At 61.3% G+C, this 20,052-nt stretch overlaps 2 protein-coding genes across 2 annotated transcripts in view; one reads left to right on the top strand and one right to left on the bottom strand.

Moving 5' to 3' along the window:
• Positions 1-20,052, bottom strand: part of SND1 (staphylococcal nuclease and tudor domain containing 1) — a 483,811-nt gene that overhangs the window by 35,042 nt on the left and 428,717 nt on the right. The window lies entirely within an intron of this gene.
• On the top strand, positions 14,867-18,376 carry LRRC4 (leucine rich repeat containing 4). Its single transcript, XM_054040387.1, has one exon. It carries the CDS (start codon positions 15,987-15,989, stop codon positions 17,922-17,924), a length of 1,938 nt encoding a protein of 645 aa, XP_053896362.1. The 5' UTR covers positions 14,867-15,986; the 3' UTR covers positions 17,925-18,376.

A 20,052-nucleotide genomic window follows, 5' to 3' on the forward strand; every position in this document is an offset into this window, starting at 1 on the left:
TCGGCCAGGTGACCAAGAAGCACCTTGACGGGCGCAGCAAGGGGAGCACTGCACGCCACCGCCCAGCGAGGACCGGTGCAACACGCGCTGAGCCCGAAGTGTACCGTGAATCGCACGTGCGCATCTCCTGGGCCGGCCTCAGAGCTCTGGCAGGAGAAGGGGTGTGCAAGCAGGCTGACCAGGACTGTTACTGGGGTGTGCACAGGAGCCGGCGGCACAAACCCTCGCCCCGGGCAGCCACTCGAGCGAGGAGACAAACCCGGGCGTCTCCCAGACAGCTATAAGTGCTCAGGCTGGCTAGAAGCGCAGTGACAGCTGCCGCTGACAGGGGAACAGTAGACCCCCTTCCCTGGCCCCCGGAGCCTCACGGAGAAGTGAGGCCCTGGCCGAACCCCCGGCTAAGCTACAAAGTGGGGCTTGGGGAGCCGGATGCACACCGACCCCAGCCTCTGTCCGCTCCCCTGTTGAGCTGGAGCCGGGTGGCGGGCAGCCGGGCCCGTGGGCGAACACTCCTCCGAAGCGCTGGGGAGAGCATCTCAGCACGGCTGTGCCCGCAGCCCGGCATCCTGCCCCCACGCCCATTGCCAGGGAAGGGAACATGGCACGGAGGGTTGACATGTTCCCCTTTGGCCCTGGCTTTGAATGTCACATGGCTCCGGCTGCTTTCTGCTCTCCACAAGCTGGAGCTCACGTTGGGCCTTCTGCTGCCGGGGGGCGAGAGGGGGTGGAATCGAGCCCAGGTGTTCGGCCGGCGGCGGAGCGGGAGCGCGCAGGCAGGAATACTGGATGGGCGAGTGCTTCAGCACCAGACCCTACCCGGGGATGTGCTGCCCTCCGAACCACAGAGCCGTGAAAAATCCACGCACAACTCGGCGTGGGGGAGAACTCCACCACACCCAGCACCTCTGACCAACCTGCAACCTCAAGGGTCTCTGGCCCTCAGCAGCGGTGACCTCCCTGCAGCGTATCCCGGCGAGCGGCTCTCTGGAGATCCCAGCAGCCACAAGGGGCATCCCCTGAGCCCGCAGCCCGACGGGGGAAAGGAGCCCTGCTCGGACGGCTGCAGGACTGACAGCCAGACGGGGTGAATGGAGATGTTCTGCTGGGGGGAGCAGCAGACTTGGCTGATTTATACACACCCCAGTGTGGAGGTTAAAGACCCCCAGTGCCGTGCCCCTCACCGGCCGTTCCCTGCAGCCACCTTTCCCGATATTCACCCCCAGCAACTCCAACAGGCAGCAGCAGAGGGACCCGAGCAACGCCCTTGCTGCGCTAGCGAGTGCCCGACGGCCGAGGAGACGCACAAGGGTGGGAAGACGCCCTGATTAAGCTGTCTCAGCAGCCCTGCGAGGCTCTGGGAGGAGCGACACAAGCTTACTACTGCAAGTTCCAGACGCTGAGATGGCTTTCTTCATGCCGGGCGGCTTTTGCCAAGCCACGGCACCAGAGATCCCAGCCCCACGGCTCGGCACGGAGCCTGCAGCACCAAAACTGGCAGAGCATTACTGGCTCTCCCGGCCACGCTGCCTCGGGCGGTTGGCTTGGTCTGGTTATGGTGCTGGTGCCCGCGAGGCGTCCACGCCCCGCATCCGCAATCAGAGCTGGAGTTTCCAAAGAGCCCCGCTCCCGTTTAGGCACATTGGTAAGCAGCCAGGTCTTGCGATGGGCTCAGCTTTTAAGAGCAACTAGCGCTTCGTGGCCCCGGGGCCAGAGGAGCCTCCCCAGAGGCACGGGAGACTGGCAGAGAGCTGGCTCCAGCAGCATCCAGCCCGCCCAGCAGGACACCGGCTGTCCACACAGCCCGGCACTGGGTCTCACCCACCGAGGGTCTGGCTACACTGCACCGTAAACCCGTGTCTGTGCACTGCATTGCAAACCTGAGTCTCCAACAGCCGGCCCCTGGGGTCTCAGCCGTGCTAACGCGTCCACACTGCACTGCGCAGACCTTCTGACTCGGGGCTGAGGCCTGAGCTGCGTCCACACTGCAAAATGACAGTCGCAGCGGGACTCGCCTCTGCCCCCCACCCGGCAGCGTCCTAGGAGCCAGGCCCTGCACTTGCCGACCCGTCAGGCTGACTTGAGTGTGGATGGAAGTGGGGCTTGGGCTCAAACCCGAGTCAGAGCCCGGGCTAAGGGTGCAGAGCAGACACACTCAGAGCTCAGGTGTGCTAATGGGGAGCAGGGCACCACAATCACCAAGCGTGCCAGGGACACACCTGAGGCCAAAGCCCTGCGGAAGGCGACCAGGCGCGTTGGGGAGTGGGGGGAGCAGGCCCCCATTGGTGGGGAGCCCTGGGTGGATGAGATTCTGGGAAGCAGAAGCAGTTCTATCTAACTGCTGCAGGGAGCCGGGGTGTTCCACCAGCAGCCCCAGCCTAGGAAGGTCTGTCAGGTTATATTAGCACCAGAGACTTCGCCCAGGAGGCGAAAGAACAACGCGTTCCCCCTCCTCCACCAGCACCATCTAAGGTGGCATCCACACTTGCCCTGGCTCCACGGGTCCCCCGGGGCCGCTCTGCCATGGCAGGAGTGCGAGGCTTGGTTCTGGGTGCACACGCTGCCCGGGCAGGCCTACCAACATCCCATCCAACCCTGGCTGTTAGGAGCGGAGGAGAGCCAGGGCCGGACCAGCACCCCCCACGGGTCGAGCCGCACCGGCGGGCGGATTTCAGACCCGGCCCAGTGCAGACACATCACGATATAAGCCCAGGGACAAAGCAGCCACCAACGTCCAGCATGCCGCACGCTCTGCACCATGGGCACTGCCTGCGGTGGGGACCTGTCTGGGTGGGTGTTCTGACCGCAGCTCCTCTGCCCCTGCAGATGTGGGCCCGGAGACACCCTGGCAGGCACGAGGCCTAGGTCTGCACCAGAGCTGGAGCAACGAAGAATGAAATTTACAAGCGATGCACTAGGGGGCCCAGACTATCCATGGGGTCGTAAAGTTACCAGGAAGCTACCCTGATCTGTATTGCCTGGCACTGCTCGAGAGCACCTGTCCACCTCCTCCCACTCTCCCGTACACACCAGCCTTCAGTGCGTGCCCCCTTCGGACGGGCGTGGGGCACGGGTCACTTGCTGGAGGATTCTCTGCACCTTGAGGACTTTAAACCACGATTTGAGGACTTCAATAGCTCAGGCATAGGTTGGGGGTTTGTTACAGGAGTGGGTGGGTGAGATTCTGTGGCCTGCGTTGTGCAGGAGGTCAGACTAGATGATCATAATGGTCCCTGCTGGCCTTAACATCTATGAGTCTATCAAAAGTTTCAGAGTAACAGCCGTATTAGTCTGTATCCGCAAAAAGAAGAACAGGAGTACTTGTGGCACCTTAGAGACTAACAAATTTATTAGAGCATAAGCTTTCGTGGACTACAGCCCACTTCTTCGGATGCATATAGAATGGAACATATAATGAGGAGATATATATACACACATACAGAGAGCATAAACAGGTGGGAGTTGTCTTACCAACTCTGAGAGGCCAATTAATTAAGAGAAAAAAAAAAAAAACTTTTGAAGTGATAATCAAGCTAGCCGAGTACAGACAGTGTGATAAGAAGTGTGAGAGTACTTACAAGGGGAGATAGTCAACGTTTGTAATGGCTCAGCCATTTCCAGTCCTTAAGTCCACCCTGATCTGGGGCGCAGGTTCACTTGCTCCCTGGGCATTTGTTTTAGCCCCTGGTCGCCCCAACCCTCCTCTCAACACCCCCCCAAAAGCGAAGAGCTTCTGCTACCCGTCAGCCTCTCCCCCACGGCCACCCCGTCGACTGCCTCCTCCGCACACAGCGCAGATGTCAGCAGCGAGGGTGGGGGCACAGAGAGGCAGCTCCCGAGATAAGGGGCGGCATGAGCAATCTGGGGCACAGGGGATGCCAGCACCAGGCGTGGGGGCGCTGGTACCCCGCAGGCCCTGTCCAGAGCCTGGCACGGCTGGCAGTTCATTACGCACACTGGAAAGCGATTCCTGCCATCCCGCCGTGGCAGAGGGGCCGGCAGTCGGCTGGCAGTTCATTACGCACACTGGAAAGCGGTTCCTGCCATCCCGCCGTGGCAGAGGGGCCGGCGGTCGGCTGGCAGTTCATCACGTGGCGAGCTTCGTGGCGGGGCACAAGGAGAGACAGCGCATGCGCGGGCCCAACGGACACTGCTCCCGAAGTTCTCCAAGCCACAAGGCAGGGATGCAGGTACCCCGGGGGTGCAGCACCCATAGGGACACTGCTGGGAGAACTGCCCGGTTCCCAGCCGCAGCCAGATTGTCCTCCCGTTAAAGAGCTCGGCGGCCCCGCTAATCTCCGCTAATCCTGTAATCGGGAGTTAAAGCCCCCGCACACAAGTGGATTTGCAGAATAAGGCTCCTTGCAAAGCAAATGACATTAGTCGGCTTTCAACTGAGAGAAGAGAGCGAGACACGGAGCACTCGGCGATGTGCCCTGGAGACTGCCCCCTCCTGGCCAGACTGGCACAGCGCAGGCCTTAGCACGGGTTTAGAGTTTGGCTCTTCCGTAATCAGATGTGCCCTAGGCAAGCTCTGAAATTTGCACCTATAAGTAACCTGGCCCCCGTTACCCCAAAGCCAAGCCAAATACCCCCAATGGCAGAAATGTCACTGAGCCTCTCCAAGCCTCCCTGCCCCCCCCCCAGGCACGGGGAGAGAGATGGCTGCGTAGTGCACAATGCAGCTAGTGAATGCCGGCTGCTACAGAATCGTGCTCCAAAGGCTTTCGCTTGCACACGCGCACACACACACACACACACCCTCTTCCACCCTGATCACCAAGCAGCAAGGTGACAGCAGCTCTACGTAACAGATCAACTCTTCCACTGACCTCCCTCCCCGCTTGCCCCCCGAGGCCCATTTCCGAGCAAGCCGCACGGGCTGGCCCATCCCAAGGGACAGAGCCAGCCGCACCCGCAGGGCCGGCTCTGGCTTTTTTGCCGCCCCAGGCAAAAAAGCCTCCGGCCGCCCCCCCCCGCTCTCCCCCCGCGCGCGGCAGGGGAGGGCGGCGAGCCCCAGCCGGGGCTCCGCTCTCCCCGGCGGCCAGAGCCGGAGCACCGCACCGCCCTCCTCCAGGTGCCGCCCCAAGCACAAACTTGGTGGGCTGGTGCCTAGAGCCGGCCCTGCACACCCGGCACTTTGACGCTGCAGCCACGACGTGGAGCGCGCTGGCCCTGCCCTCCAGGGGGCTTTGTGGACATCTAGTGGCTGGCTGGGGGAAGGAGAGAAGACTCTTAGAGCAGGCACCTCAGGCAGGGAAAATGGCCACGTCCTGACCCCGTGGGGCCTGGCAGCACCGCAGACAAGCCCAGGAGCAGTGCCGAGATCGGGGGCTCCCGGGCAGGGCACTGCAACGAGAGACCGGCCCGGCCCTGCACAGCACACAGCCAACGAGATCAGACTGGAAAGAGGGACCCCTCCGCAGGAAGACTGGTGACCTGCCCTGAAACTCACCCAGACCCTCCTGAGCGGGCCAGCGCCTTCACCCCCTGGCCACTCCAGCCAACCCCCAAGGGCAGCCCTGCAGAGGGCGGCTGTGTGCGGCCAGGGCAGGGAGGGGACCTTCCGAGAGGCTGCAAGTTCCTTATCCTCCCGCCCAAAGCGGCCCGTGCCTGGGGCCAGACGCAGGAGCAGCGCTTTCCTGCTGCTCCAGTGCAGAGCAAGGACGGGGCCTGCTCGAGATTTCCCGGCGCCGAGCAGAAAAACGACACAAACACCCAGTGTGACCGGATCCTGATCAATCGTCTGCAGCCCAGCGGCCCCGGAGCTTGGCCAGTGCGTTCCGCTGCAATCAAATCCTCATCAGAGGCCTAGCCGTGGCAGCTCGTTAATTGAATTAGTCTGCCTGACACAAGACACGCACAGCCGGAGCACCGGGGCGGACGCAGGGCAGCACGCGGACAAGCGTAGTCCCTGGAGGTCAGCGGCCTGGCTGGCGGCCAGATGCCCTGGAGATGCGCAGCCCACAGAGGCCCCGGCATGCCATGGCTTTGTGCCTGCGGCTTCTCGCTTTGGCGCCAGCGAGGGGGTGTGGGGAGCACACCCAGAGTGCCTGCAGCTCCCTGAGCGTCCTTCAACCACAGCCTCTGCCCCGTGGGAGTGGGGGACATGGTTCTCTCAGGGGAAGGAGCTCACCCCAGGTCACGGAGCAGGGCTCAGAGCCTGGCAGTGGGGACTCGCCGCCCCCGCACTTCAGGGCAGTGGGAGGGTGTGACGAAGTGTGTGTGTGGGGGGGGGTTTCTTGTTTTCTGTGGAGTTTCAATGGTTTGCATGCAGAGGGGGTGGGACTCAGTTTCCCTGGGTGTTACTGGTTTAACGAGGTGAGGGGAGAGGGAGTTTGTTTTGCAGAGGACCGGAGAGAGGACGTGGGGACCCAGCCGATGGCCGGGAGGATGGATACCCCAGCGACTGGCGACCTGGAGGCCCAGCTGAGGAGACGCAGCCGGTTCTGGCCAGTGGACGGACAATGGGCTGCAGAGTGAGGACCCAGTGACATAACCAGCCGGTTCCAGCCAGAGGACAGAAGCGAGGAGAGGAGGCCCCGGTTTACGACCCTGTTTCCCTGGAGAGAAGACAATGGACAGAGGCGGGGCCTGGGGCCGGTGATCTCAGATGCCCAGCTGGGAGCAGGGGGGCTCGGGGCTGGAGAGGGGGAGCAGGCAGAGCCCACCTGGATGCAGAGAGACTGGGATGTGCTGGGCTGAGAGAGGCCAGGCCTGAGGCCCTGAGAGTTTCCTGTGCTGTGTTCAACTCTCACTAAACCCTCCTGTTTCATGCTGGCTGAGAGTCGCTCCGGTCTAGAGAACAGGGGGCATTATTCCCTTCGGGGAGTGGAGGCCCCGGGGGTCCAGAGCGAGTGGACTCCCTGAGGGGGCCCACGGCAGAGACAGACGCGCTAAGGCTCAGAGAGGTGCGGATCCAGGAGGTGGAGGGGCCTGACCCCAAGAGAGAGTGGACCCCCGAGAAGGGCTGTCTCACTGAAAGGGGCACCCCCCACGGACCGCACGGGGCCACGAGTGGGCACGACCTGTGAGTCCGTGACAGAGGGCAGCCGGGGTGGGCAGGCCTGGCTGACTAGCAGGCAGAGATGGATGGATCCTGGTGCAGCCCTACAGGTACCACGCTGCTGTAATTCAATTAGCCCAGCGTAGCCGCCGCGTTGGTAACGGTGTCTGGCTCCCACCACATGCCCAGGGCATCCCGTTCCGATCTCCTCCTCAGTCGGGTTGTCACCTTTCCTGCCACGGCGCCCCTCCCATGCCCATCTCGACCTGCCAGAGCGCGCCGATGGAGAAGGAGGTTAAGAGCGGCTCGCTGCCATATGTGCGCCCGGCACCGCTAGGAACCAGCTCCACGCCTGCAGCAGTGTCCAGTCACCTGCTCACCGCCCCAGCTGGGACACGCAGCTCTCAGCCGGGCACTCATCCTAGCAAAGCCACCTGCCGCCGAGCCCGCAGGCGGGACACTCTGCCCCTGGGAAAGGGAGGGGCGCCTGCTATGCCACCCAGGGACCGTGCCCCAAACCCTTCGCTGCCGTGCCTGGGAACGCGGGCTCCAGGCTCCCCACGGGGCGTGTGCTTTCCACTCTACCCCTGGACAGAAAAGCCGTCACGTCCTGCCCAAGTTGGCCCTCCGCCCTGCTGCAGCGTGGGACTGCTGACCAGCGGCTGGGTTCCTGCGGCGAGTGCACAGGCCAGGCTGTAATCAGGACCACCGGGGCTGGGGAAGGCTCACTCGGGACAGGTCGGCTTTGGGTGAGCTCCAGCACCCCGGGCGCGCTGCTCCTTGGGCTGGTAAAAGGGGCTCTAAAGGGGCCGTTCGAGGCTGGGATCCAGCTCAGGAACTGTGGGGCCTTCCAAAGAGGGGCACGCTGGCTGCCAGGCACCCCCACCTCCTCTCATGTGCATCCTGTTCCAGGGAGTAGCATCACGGTTACACAGCTAGACGGCAATTTGAGCCATGAGAAGATCTTTGCCTCCTTACTAGACAGCACCGTGATCTAGTGGCACCTGCCCCGGGCCGGAACCTTCCACTGCAATGGGGGCGGTGTAGATGGGGCCTCACCTCACCCGCGTGCAGAGGGCAGATGGCAAAATTCCTGTCCAGACCCAGCTCCAGAGCAGCCATCACATCGGCCTTGTGGCCGAGGCATTGGACGGGCACCCTGAGCTCTGTGCTCAGCTCCCGCCATGTCACAGGCTCCCTGGGGGACGCTGGACAAGCCACAGGGCCTCTCTGGGCCTCCATTCCCAGCTCTGTAACGGGACAGACCTTCCTTCTGTCCCGCCCGCTCTGACTGGGGCAGGGGCTGCCTCTCATTGTACGTCTGGGCAGCGCCCAGCTCAACGGGGTCCCCCAGATCCCGGACGGGGTCTCCCGGATCCCGGACAGGGTCTGGGCAGCGCCCGGCTCAACGGGGTCACTCGAATCCTGGACGGGGTCCGGGCAGCGCCCGGTTCAACGGGGTCACCCGGATCCCGGACGGGGTTTCCCGGATCCCGGACAGGGTCTGGGCAGCGCCCGGCTCAACGGGGTCACCCGGATCCCGGACGGGGTCTCCCGGATCCCGGACAGGGTCTGGGCAGCGCCAGGCTCAATGGGGTCACCCGGATCCCGGACGGGGTCCGGGCAGCGCCAGGCTCAACGGGGTCACCCGGATCCCGGACGGGGTCTGGGCAGCGCCTGGCTCCATGGGGCTCATCACAGTGCTACCACACTATAAACAATTAGCAATCATCCCCCACATTCAGTTTCCACTGGTGCTCAATCACAGGGTAATGGTTCTCCCACCATGCACAGGGACTCTGCCAGCGACTCAGTGAACATCCACCAGGGAACTGCTCCCCCTCGTGTCCCAGACCTGCTTCCGCGGGGATTGGAGCTGGAGAACCTGGCGATGGGGCGTATCTGCAGGGCCCAGCTCTGGGGAGTGTTCGTACAGCGCCCAGCCCGGGGTCCGTGGCACTGCCCCACCACAAACCCCAGTAACCGGGGTGCAGTGAGGCTGGGGCTCTCCCGAGGGAGCCGGGCAGGGAGCGAACGAGCTGCTATCTAAGCCAGCCCAGCACGAGCTCAATTCCCACCCCGGCACGCGCCCAGGCTCCATTCACTCCCGGGGCCGTCCCGCGGTGGCAGCGTGTGAGCCGGCAAGCTGGCGGGGATGAAATCAGGCAGGGCAGACAGGAGGAGCAGGGGGGAGCGATTCCCATTAGGCCAGACAGAATTACATGCCATCACTCTCCACCCGACGTAGCCAGCTCGGCAAAATGAGACCGATCTATCTCAGTGCCAGCAGGGCTCCCACCACCACAGCGTCGAGCGCCACCAAGTATTTAAAAATAGCAACCCTAATCACTCCCCTCCTCCCAGGAGCCTGCCATCAGCGGAGCCGGCTCATCTCGCAAACCCTCCCGATCCATTACAGGCGCTAGCCAACGGGCACCACGGCCCACGCTCTGCTTCCAGCGGGCCCGGGGTGTTACACGGGGGGAGGAGGGGAGGCCCACCCCTGCAGCGATCCGAAGGGATCCTGGGCTATTCCGCCAGCCTGGGGTGGGGCCAGGCCAGCCCAAGGGACCATTTCTTTTGATTTATGGCACATGTTAAAAACGCAGCCCGAGACCCAGTCGCTGCTCCTCCCCGAAGAGGCAATCAGCCGCCCGCTCCTCCCCCAGCCCTGGTCCTCGCTAGGACCCCTCCCCCCCGCCGCCGCACGGCATGACCTGAAAGTCCTCAGGCTGGGCCTGCAGATGGGGGGCGGGGGGGGGTCTTCCGGAGAATCCCCAGCTGGCAGCTCCTTCTCCGAGACCCAGGGCAGCTCTGGCCGCGTCCCTCCGACAGGCCAGTCCCGAGCCACGCAGGCCCCATCCAGCGCCCGAGGCTCCACGCCGTGCAGTGGTGTCACTGGCTCACACTGCCCAATTCTGTGCCCGTTCCCTGGTGAGTTTAAGGGGCAGCCCCGTGCAGCATGCACGACAGGAGCCTACGCCCCGGCTGACAAAGGCCTGGGCGACAGGAACAGCTGTGCTCACCTAGCCAGGGGGATGACGGATAGCTGCCGGGGAGCCCCTGGACTCCCCAGACCGTGAACTCCGACCACAAACGGGGGCACACACCCTCCGTACCAGGGACAGGCACAAACCTAGCTCTCCCCTGACCACCAACAGCCTCCAGCGCCACACAACCGAGACCTGTGCACCCAGCTCTGCCTGCCGCCAGGACACAGAGCGACACAAGAAACCAGTCCGAGCCGCTACATTCCCACCGGGCATAGGTCCCCGCTAGCCAGGCAGCCCCCCCTGGAATTCAGAGTCCATTTGGGCCCGCTGGTCACGCTGTTTCGGTGTGCACCTGCCCGAGAACTTTCCCCCTAGAGTGACCACAGCTGTGCACCCAGCGGGGTCTAGCTAGCCACGGGCGGACACAGCGACTGGATTTCTATACCGAGTCAGTGACTGTGCATGGAACTGGGACAACTGTGTGGCGAAGGGCACAAAATCCACCCGCACTCACGTCTCATGGGCAGAGCAGCAGCGATAGCCTAGTGATGGGACCCGAACACGTCCCATCACCGATGGATAGATCCTTCGTCCCAATACAACAGGGTCGTGGCCCCCCCGGACCAGAAACGTTTCAATGCTCGTGCTTCCCAACCACAGCAGCACGCGATACAGACAACCACACGGCGCTACCGCCCCGCCTCCAGGACACAGCTGGAGAATACGGCAGCGCCGGTCACGCCTCTCCAGCCAAACCTAGTGTGGTCACAGGCATCTGCCCTGGCTTTCCAAGGGCGCTCTGCTTCAGGGGCCCCCAGAGATCCAGCTCACCTCCCCTGCTCTGTGGGAGCACTTGGAGAGGTGCCAGGCCACCCCGCTTGTCAATATGGCTCCCCCACCCTCACCAGCAGGCTGTCCATTACACACCAAAACCTACCCTAAAGGAGCGAGAAGGTGGCCAAGTGGAGCACTCAGAAGTCAGGAAATGCCAGAGCGCTGCGCCCTTCTCTGCAGCATGAGATGGGCTGGGCGCTGTCCTTCCACAGGCCTCCCGCCTCCGTCAGCGAGCGACCCAGGCCTGATTTCACCTGCCCCAGGCCCCGCCGCACCGAGTGCTTTCCTCCGGGGCGTTTCCGTGGTGCTCTCACCCCAGTATCCAAGCGCTTCACACACGTTAGTGGATTTGTCACCACAATTCCCCGGTGAGATTAGGTGGGATTATCATCCCCATTTACAGCTGGGGGCTGAGACTCGGAGAGATTAAGGCCAAAATTGTCAAAAAAGTCTTAATTTTTGGCACCCAACTCGAGACACCTAGGGGCTGGTGTTCCAGCGTACCTAGCATGTATATAGCACTGTCTGTTCAACTGCACTTCTCCAGGTCTGCCCCCGGCGTCTCTCCTGGGCCCCCCAGCTGGTGGCCAACCGAGCATTTTCCTTTGTGACTTATCCAGCGCCGCACAGAAACCCTGGGGCGGCGGCTGGGGGAGAATCCAGTTCTCTCGGGCAGCATTCGACTGCCTTTGCCGCAAGCCCCTCCTTTCTCCTCCGACATCCCCTGCCTCAGTCCCTGCACACCCGTCTGCAGCAAAGGAGGCTGGGGTTCTGCAGACCCAGCCCCACTGCCCCTTCACTGCCCCACCTCAGTCACCTCCAGGGCGGTGTGGAAAAACCTGTGAGATCATGTCATCACGCCCGAGGGCAGAGAGTTCAGGTTGCACAAACAACCTCAATTGTGGCCTTCCTGACTGCAGAGGGCTCCACTTTGCTCCCTTAACGTCCTTTTCCTGGGTTTTTTGGATGTAATTTCCAAAATAACCCCCCTGAAAAAAAGGACCTTCCCCCTTATGGAGCCACACTGACCCCCAGCCTGGGTCATCAGTAGGCTGGGATCTTCTGCCCCACACGACGGAGCTCGACCCCGGGAGCGAATGGAGAAACCAGCAGCAGTAGCAGACTGTTATCCTGGCTGCACGCGGGACCGGGTGAGATGCTTGGCTCGCGGGTTTCACCAGCAGGGGAACGTGCTCTCACGGGCACTGCCCCTTCTGCCCCATGCCTCTCGCCTGGCTCTGGGCCACTCTGCTCCTACCCACGCAGCTCACTCCAGCTCCTGCCACCCCCCTCTCTGCTCCCTTCTTCCCCTCTACCCTCCCTGCGCCTCAGTGGGTGGGGGGCACAGCGCACAGGAGAGCCAGGCCCCTGCTCTCTGTCCAGTGCCGCCTCGGTGCCTGCAGCCCCACAATGGAGCACGGCCAGTCTCTGCAGGGATGGTGCGGGGGGAGGCTGGGCAGCACGAGGGCTTGATGCCAGCTTGGGGCAGACGGAATCGGCGCTTTGAGCTGCCGAACTAACATGTCTGTTGAGCACCCGCAAACTTGCCAAGTTTGGGTGGCTTTCGGTAGGAACAGCAGGCCCTGCGTCCATGCTCCCAGGGAACGCCCTCGCGGCGCCGTTCCCAGCACAGGGCCACGAGAGCGTCTCACTCAAACAGCTGCAAAGCCCCGTCGCTGTCAGGCAGTACCAGGCCCCAGGCAGGAGCAGGCACTGTACAAACCCAGGGCGCCGCTCGAACCCCGAGACCACCCCTCCCGCCACGTCTGCCCCAGGGGGGAAGGAATGAACCCGAAGCTGCTCGGGGGACAACTCGCTCCCTTTCCCCGCTCACCAGACTGGGTTGGAGAAGCCAGGCATGCCCGCCAGCCATGCAGCAGGGTGGCATCCCGTGCCCACTGCCTTGCCAAGCCATCCCCGCTGCTTTCCCAGCCTCCCCTTGTGGGCAGCGGAGAGCCAGACTTGTTCCGGCGTGACCGGGGGCCCGGCCTGGCGGAGCCAGCTGCGGGCGCGAGAGACCTGCAGCCCTTTGGGATCCTGGCCTAGTGTCGCGGTACCGAGCAGCCACGTGGAACATCAGCTGAGAGCCCCCAGCTGGCAAGGCAGCGCGCCCGGCCTCCCCAGCAGTCCCTGGCAGATGGGGAAGTGCTGGCCGACCAGCCCCAGCCCTGGCGGGATCCAGCTATGAGGAGCACGAAGGGGCATCACAAACACCCCAGCCTGCCGCCCCCCCAAGAAGGGAGCCAGGCTGCACACACCTGTCCTGGGGCATGGGGAGCCAGTGAGGGGCCGCAAGCAGGATCACAGCCCCCCCGCACTGCTCTCTCCCCTGCCCCTGCCCCTCATGCTCCAGGGCACACAAGCCTACAGGTGAGCTGCCCCCCACACCCCAGTACAGGTCAACTTCAGAGCTCCCAGCCCTTCCCGGATCATGGGATGGGGGCGACTCCAGACACCCCCTGCCCATCCTGGGGTCACGGGATGGTGGCGACTCCAGATCCCCGACCCCGGGACAGGGTGAATCCAGACACACACCCCTCCCCTGAGTCACGGGACAGGGCAACTCTAGACACACACCCCCGGTCACGGGACAGGGTGAATCCAGACACCCCCGGCCCATCTGGGGTCAAGGGACGGAGCAACTCCAGATCCCACCCCTGGGACATGGCGACTCCAGACACCCCCCAAGTCACGAGATGGGGGTGACTCAAGACACCCCCTCCCAACCCATCCCGGGTTTATGGGACAGGGTGACCCCACTCTCCCCCCCAATCATAGGATGGGACGACTCCAGACACCTCCCTCCCCTCAAGTTCAAGGGATGATGCAGCTCCAGACCCCCCTCCCCACTCCTCAGGGTCACGGGATGGGGGTGACTCCAGATCCCACCCCCGGGACCGGGTGAATCTAGACACACACACACCCCTGGTCACCGGACAGGGCGACCCCCTCACTACCCCGCCCCCTGGGTCACAGGACGGGGCGACTCCAGACACACACGGGTCATGAGATAGGGCAACCCCCCATCAAATTCCCCACCACGGGGTCACGGAATGCGGCAACACCAGACCCCCCCCCCCCGGGTCATGGGATGGGATGACCCCACTCCCCTCCCCCCCCCCGATCCAGACACCCCACTCCTCCCAAGTTCAAGGGATGGCACAACTCCAGACCCCCTCTACCCTTTGGGGTCACGGGACGGGGGTGACTTCAGACACCCCCTCACCCATCCTGGGGTCAAGGGATGGGGCAATTCCAGACACCCCACCCCCAGAGACAAGGGATGGGGTGACCCCACAACTGCCCCCTAGGGTCACAGGACAGGGTGACTCCAGATACCCCCCCACCCATTCCAGGGTCACGGGATGGCGCAGCTCCAAACATCCCTCAGTACCGTTAAGGGCTATGGGTCAACTCAATTCAGACATCCCGAGCTCCGGGACACGGCCGTTCTCCCCAGCCCGCCCAGCCGCACTCCCCTCCTCGGCGGAAGGAGTGCACCTGGGAAACCCAGGGGCGGGGACGGAGCACGTGGGGGAGGCAGAGGAACGGTCTGAGCTGTTCAGCGCTGCCTGCCTCTGTCCCTGCGCAGGCCCCAGCGGGCCCCCGGACAGCAGCCAGCTCCACGCTCGGCAGGGCATCGCTGGGCCTTTACCCCGAGAGCCGGGGGAGCGGGGCGGGGAAGAGGGGGCCGCCCGTGCCCCGTCCACGGCCACCGTGCCTCCTCCTGGAGCAGCACGGAGGGAACCGGCTCCTCCCGGCACGGCTCCCTGGCCCTCCTTGCAGGGAGCGAGCGAAGGCAGCCTGGCCGTTAACCCCTGGAGGGAAGCAGAGGAGGGGGAGGCTGTGAGCCCTGCATCACGCTCCCGCTCTGCCCAGCACACGATGCGTCAGCAGTACATTCACGTTCCCACTGAAGGACAAAAGGATGAGAGAGCAGCCTGCGCGGCTGCCGCCTGCACCAGCACCGCCGCGGGGAGCCCGGGCGCCGGGGGAGAGGGCTGCCGCCGGCACGGGTAGGAAGGGAAGATGTTACCGGGGTCCGGTGCGTCTCACGCCGCCGCTACTGCCGCTGCCGCCGCTTGTGCCGCTGCTGCGCCGCCTCCGCCTCCTCCCGCCGCCGCCGCAGTCGACGGGCAACAAAGACGTTAACGGCACCGGAAGGCTGGCGCCACAACTCACTACCTCAGAGCCGCGGGGGAGCCGGCCGGGGCCGCGGGAGGGGAGCCGGCCGCCCTGCCCATCCTGTGCCGAAGCCTGGGCTCGGCGCTAACGCTGGCGCGCTCCCCTCAGCAGGACAGCGGCACTTCAGAGCGGCCCCCCCCCGCACGGCCGCGCGCCCCCTTCCCCGGAGAAGCCACCGGGTCGCCGCGAGGAGGCTGCAGCCGGGCAAGGCACCGCAGCCCTGCACACAGAGGAAGGGGGGGCGTGCAGAGTGACCGCTAGCCTCCGGCGAGCCCTAGCAGAGCCCCCCGTGGGGAGGGGAGCGAGCACAGAGCGGAGGAAGAGGCTGGCAAAGGGGCAGCGAGCGGAGAGAGCGATTCTCTTTGGTTCCTTGTCTGGCTGTTCCCGGCAGGGGTGGGGGGGCAGGGTGCATGCTCCAGCGATGGAGCAGCAGCCGGCGCTCGGAGCCAAGGACACATTTGCAAAGCGCTGGCAGCGTTGCTCCCTGGGGCAGAAGGCAACTATGCACCTGCCTAGCCGAACGGGCCTCACCTCCAGCCGGGCTCCTTGCACGCTGCTTTCCCAGCTCCTGCTTTGGATTTACTAGGAGCCATTTTGTCTTTCACCCCCCTTTCCCCTTCCCCCCTCCCCCTTCTTCCCCTTTGTTAATTCAAAACTGAACCAGAGAGGGGCTGGGGAGGCTGGAGCGGCGTCCTGCGGTGAGAGCTTAAAGAGCAGCTCACAGACCCCTTCCTCCCCAGGCAGGTGCCAATTACAGAGCAGGGGGCTCGGCTGGGGGGGGCTTTTGCTTTGCTTTGTTTCTTTTTTTTTTTTTACCCCATTTTCCCCTGATCTCCCCCCCCAGCTCCCTCCCCCCGCCCCTTTGTTAGCTGGCGAGAGGAATGAACAGCTGGTTTAAGCCGGGGGAATAGGGCCCCTTCTCCTTTCTGTGCCAAATCCCGGACGATGGTGAATTATGAACGTGCCACATCATGAAGCTCTTGTGGCAGGTAACTGTGCACCACACCTGGAATGCTGCCCTGCTCTCGGTCGTCTACCTCACGGCGCAGGTGTGGATTCTGGCTGCAGCAGCTGCCTGGGCAGGAGCCCCGAACTGCCCCTCCGTCTGTTCCTGCAGTAACCAGTTCAGCAAGGTGGTGTGCACGCGCCGCGGCCTGGCCGAGGTCCCTCAGGGCATCCCTTCCAACACCCGCTATCTCAACCTCATGGAGAACAACATCCAGCTGATCCAAGCGGACACCTTCCGGCACCTGCACCACTTGGAGGTCTTGCAGCTGGGCAGGAACTCCATCCGCCAGATTGAGGTGGGTGCTTTCAACGGGCTGGCCAGTCTCAACACCCTGGAATTGTTTGACAACTGGCTAACTGTCATCCCGAGCGGGGCCTTCGAGTACTTGTCCAAGCTGCGGGAGCTGTGGCTCAGGAACAACCCCATCGAGAGCATCCCTTCGTACGCCTTCAACCGGGTCCCGTCCCTCATGCGCTTGGACCTGGGCGAGCTTAAGAAGCTGGAGTACATTTCTGAGGGGGCTTTCGAGGGATTATACAACCTGAAGTACCTTAATCTTGGGATGTGTAACATTAAAGACATGCCGAACCTCACGCCCCTAGTGGGGCTGGAGGAACTGGAGATGTCGGGGAATAACTTCCCCGACATCAAGCCAGGATCTTTCCATGGGTTAAAGTCTCTCAAGAAGTTGTGGATTATGAACTCCCAGATCAGCCTGATTGAGCGGAACGCGTTCGACGACCTCACCTCGTTGGTGGAGCTCAACCTGGCCCACAATAACCTGACCTCGTTGCCGCACGACCTTTTTGCCCCCCTGAGATACCTGGTGGAATTGCACTTGCACCACAACCCCTGGAGCTGTGACTGCGACATCCTGTGGCTCTCCTGGTGGCTGCGGGAGTACATCCCCACCAACTCCACCTGCTGCGGGCGCTGCCACGCCCCGATGCACATGAGGGGCAAGTTCCTGGTGGAGGTGGACCAGACCTCCTTCCAGTGCTCCGCACCCTTTATCATGGACGCCCCCATGGATCTAAACATCTCTGAAGGACGAGTGGCGGAGCTCAAGTGCCGAACTCCCTCCATGTCCTCTGTGAGGTGGTTGCTGCCTAACGGGACAGTTCTGAGCCACGCGTCCAACCACCCACGGATATCCGTCCTCAATGACGGGACCTTGAACTTCTCCCATGTTTTGCTAACGGACACCGGGGTTTATACGTGCATGGTCACCAATGTGGCAGGGAACTCCAATGCCTCGGCCTACCTCAACGTGAGCACGGCCGAGCTCAACACTTCCAACTACAGCTTCTTCACCACCGTCACGGTGGAAACCACAGAGATCTCCCCCGAAGACATCTCCCCAAAATTCACTAAGCCAGTGCCAACGACTTCGACAGGGTACCAGCCGGCGTTCACCACCACCACCACGGTGCTGATCCAGACCACCAAAACGCCCAAGCAGGTGGCGGTGCCCACCGCGGACACTAACGACAAAATGCAGACCAGCCTGGACGAGGTGATGAAGACCACTAAGATCATCATCGGCTGCTTCGTGGCGGTGACGTTGCTGGCGGCGGCCATGCTGATTGTCTTTTACAAACTTCGCAAGCGGCACCAGCAACGCAGCACGGTGACGGCCGCCCGGACTGTGGAGATCATTCAGGTGGACGAGGATATGCCGGCGGCTCCAGCAGCTCCGACCAGTGTATCAGGTGAGGGGGCAGTTGTGCTGCCTACAATTCATGACCATATTAACTACAACACCTACAAACCGGCACACGGGGCCCACTGGACAGAAAACAGCCTGGGGAATTCGCTACACCCCACAGTAACCACTATCTCTGAACCTTATATAATTCAGACCCACACGAAGGACAAAGTACAGGAAACTCAAATATGACTTTTTTCAGAAATTATAAATGCAATAGAATGCACAAAACAAAACAAGACAGCAACTTTTGTACAGAGTGGGGGAGAGACTTTTTTTCTTGTATATGCTTATATATTAAATCTATGGGCTGATAAGAGAAGCAGATTATATTAAAATTAAAAACCCTATTTTCTAACTTGTAAGTTCTATTTAAAGAAAAAGGGGTGGGGGGCAAAATCTAAATCTAAAACCAAACCGATGCCAGAACGACTTTCTGGAGCGAGGCTGAGAACACAACTAGCGAAGGGACAGGCGGGGAGCGGGGGAAGGAAGTATCACAGAATGCGGTAACACAAACCTGTTTCTACAAAGATCTTTTCTGAAAGCCCAACATCGATATTTACAGATTTATCTTATTTAAAAAAATAAGGAAAAAAGCGCACCAAGAATTTTTACTGTGCCAAAACGTTACAAATGCAATAATGGGGTTTTTGTGTGGGTGGGTGGGGGGGGGGAGGAGCTGGAGAGACCGTGGGGCTAAATATATATATGTATTAAACAAAAAAATGCCAACGTTTGCCATGTATCTCAGCAGAGCTGTGCGTGTGCCCGCGTGTACTGGCTCCATGGGTCTCACGTATCCCAACGGCGCTTCTAAAGAAAGAGCAGTGAAAGAGAGAGAGAAATTGGCGTTGCTCTCAGTCAAATGCTTCCACACTGCACCAGATTCCTGCAGTTCAGTTTAACCCGCTGCGCACAAGGAGCATGTGTGTGCGCCTGTGACTTTCCCATGAGGGAAGGGAGCGAGGGAAGGTTAGGTCAGGTTGGCTAGAGGACATCCTAGCAGAGAGAGAGAGAGAGTGTGTGTGTGTGGGGCTATGGTGCGGGAGAGCTGACAGATGATTGTAGACCATGCTCCAATTTTATGATTTTTTTTCCCCATCTTTTTTAAGGTGGCAAGAGCTGAAGCTTTTCCACGCTCCCCAATTGCTGGGATTCCCCAATCAATTGAGGGCTCTTTAGATATCTGTCAATTGGTGGGGGTGGGAGCAAATCAAACCGGAGCTGCTGCAAGGCAGAAATACTCTCACTTGTTTATAGAAATGCAACCAGATTACGCATGGGGGAATCGTCAGATTGACAGAAAGTCTCTTGCTCAAGGGAGCATCTGGTGAACCCTAGAAGGGGGAAAAAGGCTCTCTCTTCCCTGTCACATTCACCCAAAGTAACTCGGGAAAGGTGTTTGGGGAACAGGGAAGCGTTGGGGGAGGTCGTGCGCATTTCCAACGTAACTACTTTCCTTTCTTATCTGAACTTTAAAAAATAAAGTGAAAGGATTCAAATCTAAAGGGTGAGAACAGAAAGAGCAACTCCAGAACAATCTGACTGTACTCTGAGAAACAAGTGTATTTTTGTATTTTAATAAACATTGTTCACATTTTTAATGAAATGTCCCTAACGGATTAAATTGACCAGCTGTCCCGAGGAGGAAATCAAACAGAATCAAATCCAAAGGGTTTTGACCTGGAACTGGTCAGAAAAGCCAAAATAAAATAAAATAAAATAAAAAAATAAAGTGGGGGGATAGGGGAGAAAAACTGAAGAGGTTAATTTAAAAAAAAGCATTGAACATTTTTCAAGCTGGCCGGAGCCTCTCCTGAAATGAAATAAAACCATTGTGAGCGCTAGCAACCGCAGCCGAGTCCGAGATCTTCCCGGATGGTGCAGGGCCCTGGTGTGAGTGGGTGCACGGGGGAGAGCAACCAGCCCTACTGAGCTGCCGGAGCACGGGGAGAAATAACTGCAACCTCATCAAGCTGCCCCCCCACCAAGCAATAACCCAGCTCCCCTTCCCCCCGCCCCCTCGCAATTAACGCTTGCTCAGGGTTCCCAGCAGTTCTCTCCAGAGGAGGGTATTAGATCACCTGCCTGTCTGCCGCTATTTACATTCACATCCTAAACAAGTTCATGGTGCCCAGAGGGCTGGCTTCCTGACTGGGAGCCTGGTGGCTTAGCAAGGCGTGCATTAGTATATCGGGGTCATAGAGGGGGAAGTCGTGGAGCAAGCAGGTGGGAGCAGGTGCCTGGATGGATGGACAGACAAGACAGCCGGTGGGCTCTCCCCAGCCTCACACGTTAAGCTGCAGCTGCTGAAAGC

This window comes from Malaclemys terrapin, chromosome 1 (genome assembly GCF_027887155.1).
Source record: "Malaclemys terrapin pileata isolate rMalTer1 chromosome 1, rMalTer1.hap1, whole genome shotgun sequence".
In the NCBI taxonomy this organism is placed as follows: Eukaryota; Metazoa; Chordata; order Testudines; family Emydidae; genus Malaclemys; species Malaclemys terrapin.

Bases quoted from the DNA above. Each gene is read 5' to 3' on its own strand.
- LRRC4 (XM_054040387.1), top strand. From the start codon at position 15,987: ATGAAGCTCTTGTGGCAGGTAACTGTGCACCACACCTGGAATGCTGCC.